Here is a 13024-nt window from a genome sequence, read left to right as displayed (position 1 = left end):
GTATCAACTGGGAGTTCGGTAGGACTGCTACCAGGTAGCCATAGTGGAGGCCCAGGCTCTGCGAGACAACTGCATGAAGAGCTACTTGTGCCATTTGAAGAGGATTTGGATCGAGGAGGAGGAGAAAAAGAAATCAGGAAAGCAGGGGCTACCAAGAACACGAAGGCCTGTCGTATTTTGTACTGAAAAGCTGGGACAGCATGGGCTTTTCGCATTTGGTGTATGAACTACGAACTTGGATAAGCAGCCCTCACAAGCAGAAGCACAGCAGTTGTTTACAGTGTTAGTCAATACACCAAAAGGGGGTTGGGTTGTGAATGCACGTGAAGGTATCCTGCAGCATCAGTTGCCACGCGGTGCGTTGCAGCTCATGTCAGGGCGCCTCGTCTTTCCCTGCCACAGCTCGTTGGCCCACTATGCCCAGGACGTGAGGGGACTGTAGAGATGGGCAGGTGCATTTAAGGAACTCTTTCCTTATTCCTACTGGCTCGGTTGTGGCTCACGGGTGTCCATGGATCAGCTAGTGGACACTCACACCGTGCCACGCCTTGGATCAGCTCGTGGGCACTCGTACCGCACCATATAACAGCTTTGCTGTCTCCCAATATCCTGCAGGTTCCCTGACTACGTTTGAGATATCCAACACATCAATTACTGCTGGGCCTGCGCTCCGCGGCAGTAGTGTATAATAGGCTGCTTGATGTTGAGTTAGCTAAACTCCACGTTCAGTGCAAACCGCCTACCCATTGATTTCCTCCAACAAAAAGTTAGCTAAGCATTTTCATCCTTCATGTTTTTCATGTGGTAAAATGCATCCAATTCCATCTAATTTACTCATCATGCAGTCATTCTAGAGACCCTCCACAGGCCCAGCTGCAGAGAGGTTCGGTGAATAGTGATGCTGCGCGCCTCTGGTCCTGGTTAGCATCTTGGAGAGAAAATATTACAAGGCGGACAGCTAAAGTGCCCATCACGATGCGTTGTTTGTCAACCTTAGCATGAACAATACATCGCCCTTGCATGCATTGCCGTGCCTTGGAAGCTCTCGGCTGCTGCTCCCCACATGGAAGCCGTTCTTGACCCGCACCCCTCCTTTGCTCGCCGCCTGCATGCTAATCTGTGGGTTTTGAAGCGCGGTTCTCGATACACATTATCATAAGCACTTACCGCCTTGATTCCGTAAGTTTTTCGCTCGGGGGTATCGGTATTGTGAAGGGACAGCGGAGAGGATGCCAACGAAGCGTAGGAACGCCGGCCGCGCCAAACACGGCAGGGGCCATGTCAATCCGGTCAGGTGCAGCAACTGCGGCCGTTCATGCCCAAAGGACAAGGCAATTAAGCGTTTTAACGTTCGCAATATAGTGGATGCATCTTCCTTGAGAGATCTGAGGGAGGCCTCCGCATACCATAGTACGTGACGCCACGAATTCGGCACAGCCCCCACAAGAGTATTTGCATTCGTATCTTGCTGTCCTGCTCTCCTATTTTATTTAGTAAAAATCGGTTCTTTAGTTCTAATCCGTGCACAGTGGAAAGCCTGCTCATCGCCCCTGGCGTTCTTACACGTTCTCTGCTGAACGCCAGGCAGCTCTCTAGTGTTTTGTTGCCAGTTGCTTGTGCGCCACTCTTGCGTAATACCCTGTCAGATACTGTTGAATTGTAGCGTCTCTCAGTTATGCTTGCCTGCTGATGTTTTCCAGCTTTTTTTATTGATTCGGTTCTGCAATGTCTTTAACGCTGGAGCGTTGCGTCGTGGCTTTTGCTGATTGGTTTAGCAGTTGCATAAGAACAGAGGCGCTCATCTGATATTTGGCAGCCGACGATTTCCCTGGCTTCTTGGTTATTTGCGGCTCGGGACGTTGCGTGTCCGTAGCGAAAGGTACAAACGCAGATCTCATCGTATGCACCGGCTATCTTCTCTCTTGCTATGTTTTGTGTGTGTGTGTACAGCTTACAACCTGCCGAAGTTGTACATCAAGCATTCATACTGCGTCTCCTGCGCCCTTCACTCCAGTGTCGTCCGTGTCCGCTCGCGGGAGAATCGCAGGATCAGGGCCAACCCACGTGCCAGGATCCACGGCCACGGCGGCAACATGGGAGGCAACCGCAACTGAACAGCAGCCTCTTTAGTTGCAGGCCTTATAGGTAGCGTAGAGCAGGTGCTGATGGCGGGGCTTATTCCTCCCCCTCAGTCGGGGCTTTCGCTGGGGCACATGCCGTGGGGAATCCTTGCGGCTGGCTCTGCACGGCGAAGCCGTTGACGTGAAACGCGGCTTCTTTTGGAGTGACAGCAATATAACCAGCTTCAAAAAGGCGCCCCGGAAGGAGACCAAAGAGCCTGTAGTAGTGTAAAAAGCTACCGCTAGCCACTAGCATGCACGTAGTAGACGATAGTTGGCACTGCACTGCAATAGAATTGGCCCCCTAAGCAGATGCGAATGATGACATCTTTGGCCGGTCTAGTTAATCCGTGGAAGAGAGAGAGGCAAGAGAATAGATAAACCGAAGGGCTGATAGTGCATATGCCAGAGCTCCCACATACTGGAGAATAAACCCTAGGGGGGAATTTCGCCACTGGATTTGGCAGCTGTTGAAGACCTGATACGGCGAGATGGGTGGGGAGCATGAGGGCATATGGATATAAGAGACGTAACCTACGCTTTCAAGCGCTACCCGCCCTGAAGGGGCACGCTTTAAGAGGGTCTATACGGGGTACCTAGGCGCATGCATACTTGTGTGCACATTGCGCCCTGAATTCTAATGGGATGTATCTAACAATTGAGTTCGGTATTCATTCACGCCTCAGAAGGGCAGTGTTGCATTCGTTGCTGCCACTTGGCAGGGGTTGGGGCAAGAATTGTTACAACTCATGGCAGTCCGCCTCCTCTTGCCAACAGGAGAATGGCCCAGCGCAGCTGCACTCTGGACTCCTGTAGAAAGGAAGCGGGGTCAAATACATGTAGGGAGCTGCGTACACGGTAATTGTTGCGACAACACCACGGTCCTAATGTTGAAGACTCCTATGGCGCATGTTAGCAGAGTATGGCTCTCTGTTAGCTTTACTTTGACAAGAAGAAATGCTTCTTTCGTAAGAATTCCGTGCTTTCTACCGATCTCACAACTAGCAGGAGTCCACGCCAGCGTCGTCAGAAGTGCAGCATAATGTTTAAAATGCAGAGAACATTTAATGGATGTTGATTGAACATACCCACATTTTCGCATATTTCTGTATTTGGTCCCTTATTTCGTTGAATTTAAGTACACCGCTGCGTTTGCCTTGCAGTTGGCGATCACAGACACACTCACCGGCTGCTCTGGATTCCTTCCATTTTCCGCACCAAGTTGGGAAGATGTCTTACAAAAAGAGCAAAAATACGAAAATTTTCCTCCTGTGGAATCCTTCACGCTTTCTCTCCTCGCTATCACCCTGATACTAGTCGCCCAATAGGAACAGCAACCAAAGACTGCCAAAAATTCGGTTTCCTTCTGTAGACTCAAGTCTAACGAACTCGAAAAACGAGTGTCTTTTAATTCGGCGTCGCCTCGGCTGCATTTAGTTTCCTTTTCTCCCTTGGGCTCCGCTCGAATAAGTTGTACCGCGTCTTGTCTGCTGACGTTTTCTTCACTGCGAATGAGAATGGCACCGCGATGATACTGGCACTCGTACCTCTTTAGCAAGAGCCTACAGCATGTGCTTTTTCATATACGGAAGCTGATAGGCTTGTTTCTCTCCATTAATAATGGATTCATGAACCTTCCGGTTTTTCTCGATTCCCCCGCACAAACTCGACCCTATTTGCGGATTGCGGAGTGTTGTGGAAATGGAGGGCCTCCCAATTTCTTCTGTTGACAATGCATTGTATTCTTTCGACGAAGAGGAACATAGCCACTTGCTGCATTCCCTGCAGCAGCATCACCAGCGGCTGCGTCTAAATCCACAGTGCTCTGGCGTTCAGGGCCCTGTGACGTTTACTGACGTGTGGATCTCAGATGTGGCACTGGCAAAAATGATGGCCCATGCAGAGAGGGGAGGCAAAATAGAAGTCATGGGGCTATTGCTCGGCAAAGCTGTCGTGACACCCGAAACTCCCGACGCTGGGTCTCTGGGTGAAGCCACCGTCTCGACACATTACGAAAGCGTATCTTCAGTTTCTGAGATAGAGAGGGAAGCGGAAGGCCAGCATGAAATCCATAGGGGGTATTTTGTTGTGACGGACTGTTTTGCGTTGCCTGTGGAGGGCACAGAGACGCGGGTCAATGCAGCGGAAGAGGCAAATGAATTCATGATTCAATTTCTTGAGGCGGCAGAGAAAATACCCGTACAACAGAAGGTAGTTGGTTGGTACCACTCCCATCCTAACTACGGATGCTGGCTCTCAGGGATTGACGTTGGCACCCAACAGCTTCAGCAGCAGCACCAGGATCCTTTTCTTGCAATTGTTGTGAGCCAGAGAGCACTCGCCCCTATTATTTAGAGTGGAAGTAGTACGAGGACACCTCAAGATGCTGTGGTGGAGGAAGATGTGCAGCGACTTCAGTGCTGATTTGCACTAACAAAACATGCAAACGACCACAAGTGGATTTTTCTGATATATGCGCAGGTTGACCCAATTCGAACGATAAGCAACAGATCCATCGAGGTGCTTAATTTTCACTTACTCACATCCCAAAAAGGTTTGGAAAGGTCACAGGGAAGAGTTCTTTTGCCTTTTCTTTCTGTTCCCGTTTCGCAGCTGCTGCTGCACGGTTTCCGTGAGGGGCTCTTGAACTTGGTTGGTTTCGTTTGCGTCAATGTATGTTATTGATACGAAGGCTTCATTGGATGCTCTGGCTTCTCATATCCTGCTCGGCTTGTTGCGACTCTTTGTTCTCTTTCCCTCATCCAGTGGTTCCTGCGTTTCTGTGCCCTGTTTTACATGCGTTCGTTTATTCTTAGCATGCTTGCAGTTTGTTGCCCAACACTTTCTTCTCTTTGTTCACGTGGTTGCTGTGCGTGTCCGCCTTTTATTGCAATTTCTCTTTCACGTTGTCAGTAATGTCAATATCCGGGATTGCGCCCAGGAACCCTGAGGATAGGGATTTATGGCGAGCCAAACAGATAACGAGTACAGAAAGCGCACCGCTAGGTGCAGTTTTCACCTACCCCTTCTTGATTGGCATCTCACCCATTCTACTGCTACGCTCTCGAATTTGTATCTCTGCGGCCGCTGTCTTCAGTTGGGGGGGTTCAGAACTTTTATGCCTGGAGAGGCAAAGAGGGAAGATGAGGGAGATGCGGAGGCGGCTTCTTCGCAGCTGTTGCCTGCGGAAAAAGTGAACGACTTTGGTGCCCACTGGAAACAGTGAGGGCTCTTCCTCACAGACATCTATTACGAATTTCACTTGCTTATCGCCTGCAGTGAGAAATCAGACAGGCGTTGCTGTTCCATTCTCCAACCATGCATGACACCACAAGCCTAACAACAACATGCATACGACGGAAGAAGGTGGACTTAGCATGGAGCCTAGAAGCTGACTTCATTGCAAGAGACAACACATATCTCGCACACTCTTCGTCTAGCGCTCATCGTCGTAATACAAGTGCATCCGTTTTGCTCAGTGGTGAAGCTGCGTCATCTGCAAGTCCCTTCATTGTGAGACAGCTTCACGGCCAAATTGGTTCATATGTTGGAAATTTGGGGCTTGTGTTTTGCTGTTCTAGGTATTACCAGCTGCGTGTCCACTGGTGCGCCAACTCCATCAGTGCACGGCTGCTAGAGGGAATGCGTAGTGCTTCGTGGCCACAGCTTATTGTGGGCCAAAGCCTTCACCAGGTACGCCTTGTTCTTCCGAGGAGAGCTTCTTTTTTATACAGAGGTACCACACTAAATGCGGCGGGAACAGCAGCAACAGCCTCGGCGGGCACTGCTGTGTATCCTCAAGCTCATTGTTTAGCACACGCTCTGCACCTGTTTTTTTCTGCATTCAGAACCGGTCTCTCGAGCTTCGCCGGCTAGAAGCGATCGTTGAGTCTTGCAACGACGCCATAAGCGCTGCTGAGAACAGGTATTCAGAGCATGCGCGCACATACATGCTCGTGCCCAGCCTTGTAGGCAGAACACCCGTTGGCTGGTTTTGGTTTTGTACCTTTCATGATCAGCCCGTGTACACGCAGAGTCAGGTGAAGTGACGCACCTAATTTTTTTCATGAAATCAGTCCCCAAAGCGACTTATGCTGGTATCGGGGTTATTTCGGCAGCGTTTTATGGTATTGGGGTTATCTCGGCAGCGTTTAGAGTTCCACTGTAATTGCTCCGTAGACACTTTCTATGCTCTTTCTTTCTGTGCAGTCAGCCCTTTTCCTTAGCAGGCATCAGCGGCCAAGACGTGCGAGAGCAGTCTGACCTTGCTGACAGCGGCTTCGCTGCTGGAAATTCGGAGGACGCGGAATTAGGGGCCGGCAGGGGGAAGCTTCTGTGCGATAAGCTCGTGGGCACTGCAGAAAAAGCTGCAGATATCGCGGTGCGAGCGCTTGGAGGGCTTGTTGAAGTTGCAGCCCTGGTGAGTTTGTGGCTCTTGCGCTTGTGTACGCAGATCTCTTTGTGCACGCACTTAGGCTGATGCACGGAACTCAAGTTTGTTCACTTTTCCCCAGCACGGTGGAAACGCCTGAACAGCACACAATACTGCGGAGGCGTGGATGCATGCAGCACAGTACTTCCTCATGACCTTAACTTACCCTTCGTCGCATTGTGTGCAGAGCGCTGTCTACCGCGATAATATTACATGGCGCCAGCGAGTCCTTGCCTCTCGCAAATCATATGAAGCACTGTCTTCGGGAACCAAACTTTAACGGCGTTTGATGGGGGGCATGCACATCTATGTTTATTCGATTGTTTCAAATACAAGTATTGTACAAACAGTATGTGAGCATAGAGCTGTACGCGCACCAGAAAAAGGTTCTTGGTGCGACTTAATCGTACGCTCTCTAACGCATTTTGTACCCTTTGCTTCTGCATTTCCCTGGCGAGGCTCCCACTTTGCTATTTATGGTGGATTACCTGCTATGGGCAGAGGCCGCCCTGTGTATCTGGCCGCATCCTTCCTTCCCCATCTCTAAGGAAGCAAGCAAGCGCAGCCGCAGCCCCTCAGTTAACCACATCTGCTCTTAAAACGCGAACGCAGCGTTTGAATCTACGGGCCTGATGACTAGTGCATATCGAGGCTGAATGCGACCAGCTAACGTGCCTTTAATTTGCTGACAATAAACAGAGAAGACAACATAAAAGGAGTTCGGCACTGTCACGCCGGTCTCCGAAGAAAATACCCGAGTTGGTTTCTCATGCGAAACCTGCAATAAAGAGTTTTAAACTGATTATGCAGGTACCGGGCTGCTCAGTAGGAAGCTTCTTAATGGCGCAAAATCAGAGACCAGAACGCATCTCTTTGTATCCATTTACCATAGTAAGCCTCAACATCACATGGCCACTCTCACGCTTACGCACCCAACTACTCGGCTGCACTCTTTAAGATGCCGAAGGAGCACATCTTGCTCCAGTATCGTGGTGTACGTCAGAACGACAGCCAGAGGCGCTACCAAGAACCGGTAAACACAGAGCAACAGATCACAAACGACAGAACAATGGAAGTAGGCGATGCAGACAGGGGCAGAACAGCTTCCTCCACGGAACTGCAGTGGATAACTGCCTCTGCCTGCAAACCTTTTCGCGAGGTGCATGCGCCTGTAAACTACAAGAGCCTTTGCAAGGAGTGACGCACGCAAAGATGGAATGGATCGTGCAAAGTAAAAAACAGGGGTGTTCACAAGCCACTATCAGAACTCGACGGGCCAGTCAAGCCGAGAGAATGTCGCACACTCCGCTGCCCACCACCTCGGCTGCCTCCCTTTCGCCCAGCTGACACGCCTTCCCCGTCCGCTCCAGTCCGTGTACTTTCCTGTACGTGTCTAGACGTTGGATTGCCTGAGTGTTATTGTTGGTGCAGTGACATTTGTGCAAACATTCCAGGCGGATTTGCCGATGGTACGGCGGCTTGCCAGAGCTCTAAGCAACCCATCCATTGGGCATTTTGGCTTCAGCGATGAACTCCGGGATAGAGTTAAGATGAGTTGCTTGCGCCTTCCCTTGCCGCTTCGACTCCAAGCGTTTTGAACGCGCCAATTCCAGCGTTGAAAGATTCCCAGAGTCCCATCCGATGTTCACATCCGTTGGGGCACCCCGCACGGGGGCCCCCATGCGTTTGGTCGGCTTTACCTCATCTGATTCGAAATATGGGCTGTCGCCTGTCTCAACCGATGGCCGGAATGATGAGGACCTGCTGAAATCTCCAGGAGGACCACTCGCCATCTCTTGCTTCGACTGGAATGTAGGGGGGGACGGACTGCAGAAGCAGTCTATCCACCAAGGCATGCTCACGTGCTTACGCAGAACTAGACATCCCAACAAACCTAAAAAGAACAGCGTTACCGAGCCAACGGCAACGCCGATCACCCAACCGGGATACCCCTCCTCTCGCTGGACATACTCTCCTGCTACGGAAACCTGCAAGCCCCACCAAAAACGAACGCAAATGCAGGCGATAAATGAAAATGGATGACCAATAAATGTGCAGTTATGCAAGTAAGGACTGAAGAAAACGTTCGGAGAAGTGAGCACAGACAGTTAGACAAATGAGGCGGGTGTGCGCTATATCACGAGCACATCCTCTTCTCAGCTAGGTTCTGTTGATGGCCGTTTGCCCGCCCACCAAAAGTACCCTCTGCCCCCGCAGGCAGATGAATGCGATCGCCACCCTTGGGCACAATACTCACTTCTTGCGGTTTTACAGGCTCCAAGAAGACGACGTTCATTGTGCCTCGAGTTCGACTCTTGAACCGTTTATATATTTCCTCTGCTGTAGCCTCAGATTCTCTTCTCCCGATGTCGTTACGCAGGCCAAGAACAAGAACGTGGACAATCAATACGTACCGTTGAATCAGGTGATCAATCAGGGCTTGTTCGTTGTATGACAAACCACTACCGAACTTGCCCATGCGAATTGGTTTTGCTGAGCCAACCTTCATTGCGTAGCCCATGACTCGAACCCTATCCAAGCGAACGTGACGGGGTGTGGAATATGTAAGCGGCTGGACAAGAATGGCTCCCATAAACATGTCGTGAAACGAAGAGGCATCTTTGAAGTGCTCTGACGGCACTTGAATAAGCAAATGCAGGTCTGGGTCGTACCTTGAGTTACCCCCAACTGCGATCTCTGCATACTGAAGGTCATTAAAGGTCGAGTATACAACTTCTGCCAAACCCACGCCTGGCAAAGAAGGGTCATCCTCAAGTCTCTGTTTGAACATGCTGGCCGCTTTCAACGCGGAGATGAAAGCTGTGTCAGACTTTTGCGCCGTGATTGGATCGGCGACACTAAGCTGCACGTACATCTCATTTGCGCTCAGGTTTTGATTGAGGACTGTGACCACTCCTTCAGAAATTTCGCTCCCGAATTCCCCCCTCTCCACCACCGCCGTGGGGCCTCCGCTGCCTCTCGCGCGGTACGCCGTCACGAGCACATCTGGAAACTGCGCTTGAAGGAGTTCTTCGGAACAAAGCCAATTTGATTCAACTAGAAGCGCCATGCGAATGAGAACTTGCCGCACGCTTTCAAGGATAGACTTCTTCAGCGCCAGCTCGAACTTGTCGAGCTGTTCTTGTAGGGAAGGGTCATCTTCGCTCTTGTCACGCAGCTGCACGAGCAGATCCTCCACCACCAAGCGACTCAACTTCAATATCAGTATGCCCCCCATTGGCCGATCAGTTACTTGCGTGTTTGTCAATGCAAGAAGCATCACCGAAGTTGTCGCTGATCTCTGTTCTTGCCGGAAACTCCTCCGCCATATACTCATCCAGTTGGGTATCGACAGAACTGCAAATGCAACCCACATAGAACAAAACAACCCATGATGCCTGAACAACGGATAAGTGCAAGAACATAATATTTTGCCTTCTTGTCTACGAATGATGGTTCCTCCACGTTCACAGCGGGAGGACAAACAGATGCATCAACGCTGACAGTGCGCGCATGGGCAAACAATTAAACGACCAAGCTGCAGTTGCTCTGGTTCAAACAACACCAACATGCTGAGTTTATAGATACAGCAGGGTATAAGGAACCCCCAACAAGCCCTTGTTTCAGTAACACAGCCAAGCGCACAAAACGTCGCTCCCCCAGCTTACCGCTCGAATAGGAGTAAAGGACATGCAGCTCCGAGACCTGATGGTAGACGTAACCAATTGTGGTCATGCTCTCATCCAAACTCCACTTAAGGTCGGGAATAAACTTGAGCATTTCAGCCAAATGCGGGTCCGCCTTTTTCTCTTTCTTTACAAATGCGTTGAAAGATTCGTAGTCCGTCACCTCGACCAGCCTAGGCAGCTGAAAAACAAGTCCCAATACATACACAACATCCCAGTATGAGACCAGACTCCAATCTCCTTAAACGCAGCGACAGCAGCAGCTATACCGTTCATCGTCAAACGCATGCAACCACGTTGGAAAGCAGTTCTCATTTGTATTTTAGACGACAGACCAGACTCTTGCACGTGCTACGGGGTAACGACAAAAGAAAAGAGCAGGCTGGGCCCCATCCCACCGTCACACATGTTCCTCTAAAGTCGGTTACGACAAAAGGAGAGGTGGTGAAACGATCCCTCACCAAACCAGGCGCAAACGAACATACCCACTCTTGTGCAAGCCATGACACGAAACTTCCTCCACCTCACTTATCACCCCCCTGCCTCCCAAAGCGGACTGCTGCCTGTGCTTACATCCTCTTCAATGATTCCCTGGAAGCCGCACTCCTTTGCCCTCCTGACAAACCTCGCAATCTTCTGGTTCGTGTCGTCGAGTTCGCTAAGCGCGACGGACTTCGCAAGGACGACTTTGAAGAAATTCGAGGTCAAGGGCGGATCCCAATGTTTGCTTCGGGTGTACATGGGCCAATATAACGCAGTCAGAAGCAAAATCAGAAACTGACGGCGCCACACCTGATCTGTCTTCAGTCGTCGGCAGTAAGAAGCATATAATATTGCCAGGGTTGCACTCAGCTCGTGCGGAGCAGCTGCAGCAAACATGAACACGAACACCTCCACCGTCTTCTAGCGACCCCCCAAGCACACCAACTGGAAAGAACAAATGGCTCAACGTTAGAAATTAAATTCACTCAGTGGTAACTCGGCACTTGAGAGTCGAAAACCAGCACTATACACATGCGCACACCAATTCATAACATATGCAATCGGACCCGAAAGAGCCCTACAGGTCCGTTTATTCTGCTACTTGCACGCATGCGTCTGTCTTCTAAGCTATATGCTGTCACTACTGTCCCCCCCTACGTGAAATGAGCTACAACAGCAGGACCAGAAGCATCAGAAACAACAGCAGCCGCAGCCGCGCCTCCATAAGCTGTTCCTGCACTTCATCCTGCACGCGGCTCATGAGGCCATTCGTGTGCAACTGTGCTTTGACTGCTTTGCAAGCCTTACTCATAACAGGCACAGGCTTCCCCACTTCGTTGTTCGTGGGGAGTTCTTGAGGCAGAGACTCCACTGGAACTTGGGAGAAAAAGTCGTCCGCAAAGTCAAACCAAGGCCCCGACTGGTAATCCCCTGTTAGCCGCTGCACGAATGAGTATACAGACAGAAAAGAAGCAGAAGTCCAAAATTATCTCCCGAACTGTTACACTTACACCAAAAGCACACACGCTGCCAAAATGGGCAGAAGAGCTAGCACAAACTGACGGACACCGCAACTGGACAGAAGCAGGAAGAAAAAAGGAACGCAAGTATCACACCTCAAGCAACGACAGCCAACAACGCGTAGAAGAGTGGTAGACAGAGCAACTGAAGAATGAAGCACGTGCACAAAAACTCCGTACGGAAAGACAACAAGAGGAAGCAAAAAGCAAGACAAGAGCAGCGGGAAGCGGCAACACGTAGACCTCCTCCTCCTCGCCACAGCGCCTTCACGTTGCATGCAATGAACCTAAAATGGATAGAAACAAATGGGTTGCTCAAACGACAGCTAAATTACCTCACCTTCGTTCCGCCGTCTACGCCCAGCACTTCCAGAGGGCCCACAAAAAGAAAGCAAAGCGCTATAATCAAAGTCGCGAGAGCACAGGACGCGTCAGTTCTGCGGCCTACAAAGTACCGACGAGCACAATTACCCCCTGTTGCTGCTGTTATTATTGCTGCGGCATCTGAAGGATGCGGCTGGAGCTGCGTTGATGTAGCTCCAGCAGCTCCACAGCGGCAGCTCCTCGCGATGCGATCGACGTTGCATTCCGGATGATCGAGGAAGCCCTGGCACCCCCACAGCTTGGTATGCCCTGCATGCATTTGAGGGTGACCAGTTAAATGACCCTTCATGCTGTTCCTATGCGTTGTTTGCTGCAGACTTTCTCTCTCACGCAAAACACATGCGACTCCTCCTTGCGACGCCCTCATCTCGAACACGCAGAAAAGAGGTACGCAGCCCCGCCAAAGGAACGTCAAGCCGCCAACAAAGTCGGGAATTCAAGGAGGCATCCCGGAAGAGGAGCTGTTCAAACGTAGAAGCTAGTTCAGCGTTGTGTTGTAACGCAGCGTAGGCGGTGGTCTAGCGTACAATTTGCTTGCTGGCTCGACGCCTTCCTGCTGCACGACTCGACAAAAATCGCTTGAATCGAGCCTGTTAACAGAAGGGAGGAGAAATATGTCCAAGTTCTGAAGTGTCTCGCGACGAAACGACGTCCTACTTCACGATGAGCCCAGGGCCACAGAACGGTGGCGCCAATGGAAAATCCCAAGGGCCAATGAGTTATAGACAAAAACCCTTCTCCTTACTTCGTAGATAAAACTAATATTAGCGGAAATTCCCCTCGTCGCAAACGCAGCTGCGCAAGGGGGCGCTCCTCAGCACGACAGACGGAGGTCCGTGATGACTGCGTTGCTTCCGGAAGCTCATTCAACGATCGGGGGAAAGGGGACGGAATTCCCAA

The 13024-nt window shown here is 50.7% G+C and overlaps 3 protein-coding genes across 3 annotated transcripts; 2 read left to right on the top strand and 1 right to left on the bottom strand.

Annotated features, from left to right (window-relative positions):
- Nucleotides 1–1229: 1229 nt before the first annotated feature.
- On the top strand, nt 1230–2114 carry EAH_00007090 (40S ribosomal protein S26, putative; the record flags this gene model as incomplete). Its single annotated transcript, XM_013395958.1, has 2 exons — nt 1230–1410; nt 1951–2114. The coding sequence occupies 2 exons, from the start codon at nt 1230–1232 to the stop codon at nt 2112–2114; spliced, it is 345 nt and encodes a 114-aa protein (XP_013251412.1).
- A 1893-nt stretch (nt 2115–4007) lies between these two features.
- Nucleotides 4008–6832, top strand: EAH_00007080 (Mov34/MPN/PAD-1 domain-containing protein, putative; the record flags this gene model as incomplete). Its single annotated transcript, XM_013395957.1, has 6 exons — nt 4008–4442; nt 5218–5342; nt 5702–5813; nt 5969–6045; nt 6330–6540; nt 6740–6832. 6 exons carry the CDS (start codon nt 4008–4010, stop codon nt 6830–6832), a joined length of 1053 nt encoding a protein of 350 aa, XP_013251411.1.
- Nucleotides 6833–8042: 1210 nt separating this feature from the next.
- On the bottom strand, nt 8043–12491 carry EAH_00007070 (hypothetical protein, conserved; the record flags this gene model as incomplete). Its single annotated transcript, XM_013395956.1, has 6 exons — nt 8043–8540; nt 8810–9909; nt 10221–10419; nt 10812–11104; nt 11529–11661; nt 12081–12491. The coding sequence occupies 6 exons, from the start codon at nt 12489–12491 to the stop codon at nt 8043–8045; spliced, it is 2634 nt and encodes an 877-aa protein (XP_013251410.1).
- Between the last annotated feature and the right edge of the window lie 533 nt (nt 12492–13024).

This window comes from Eimeria acervulina, genomic scaffold (genome assembly GCF_000499425.1).
Source record: "Eimeria acervulina Houghton genomic scaffold, Eah_scaff32, whole genome shotgun sequence".
In the NCBI taxonomy this organism is placed as follows: Eukaryota; Apicomplexa; class Conoidasida; order Eucoccidiorida; family Eimeriidae; genus Eimeria; species Eimeria acervulina.
This window is presented reverse-complemented; position numbering and strand designations above follow the sequence as displayed.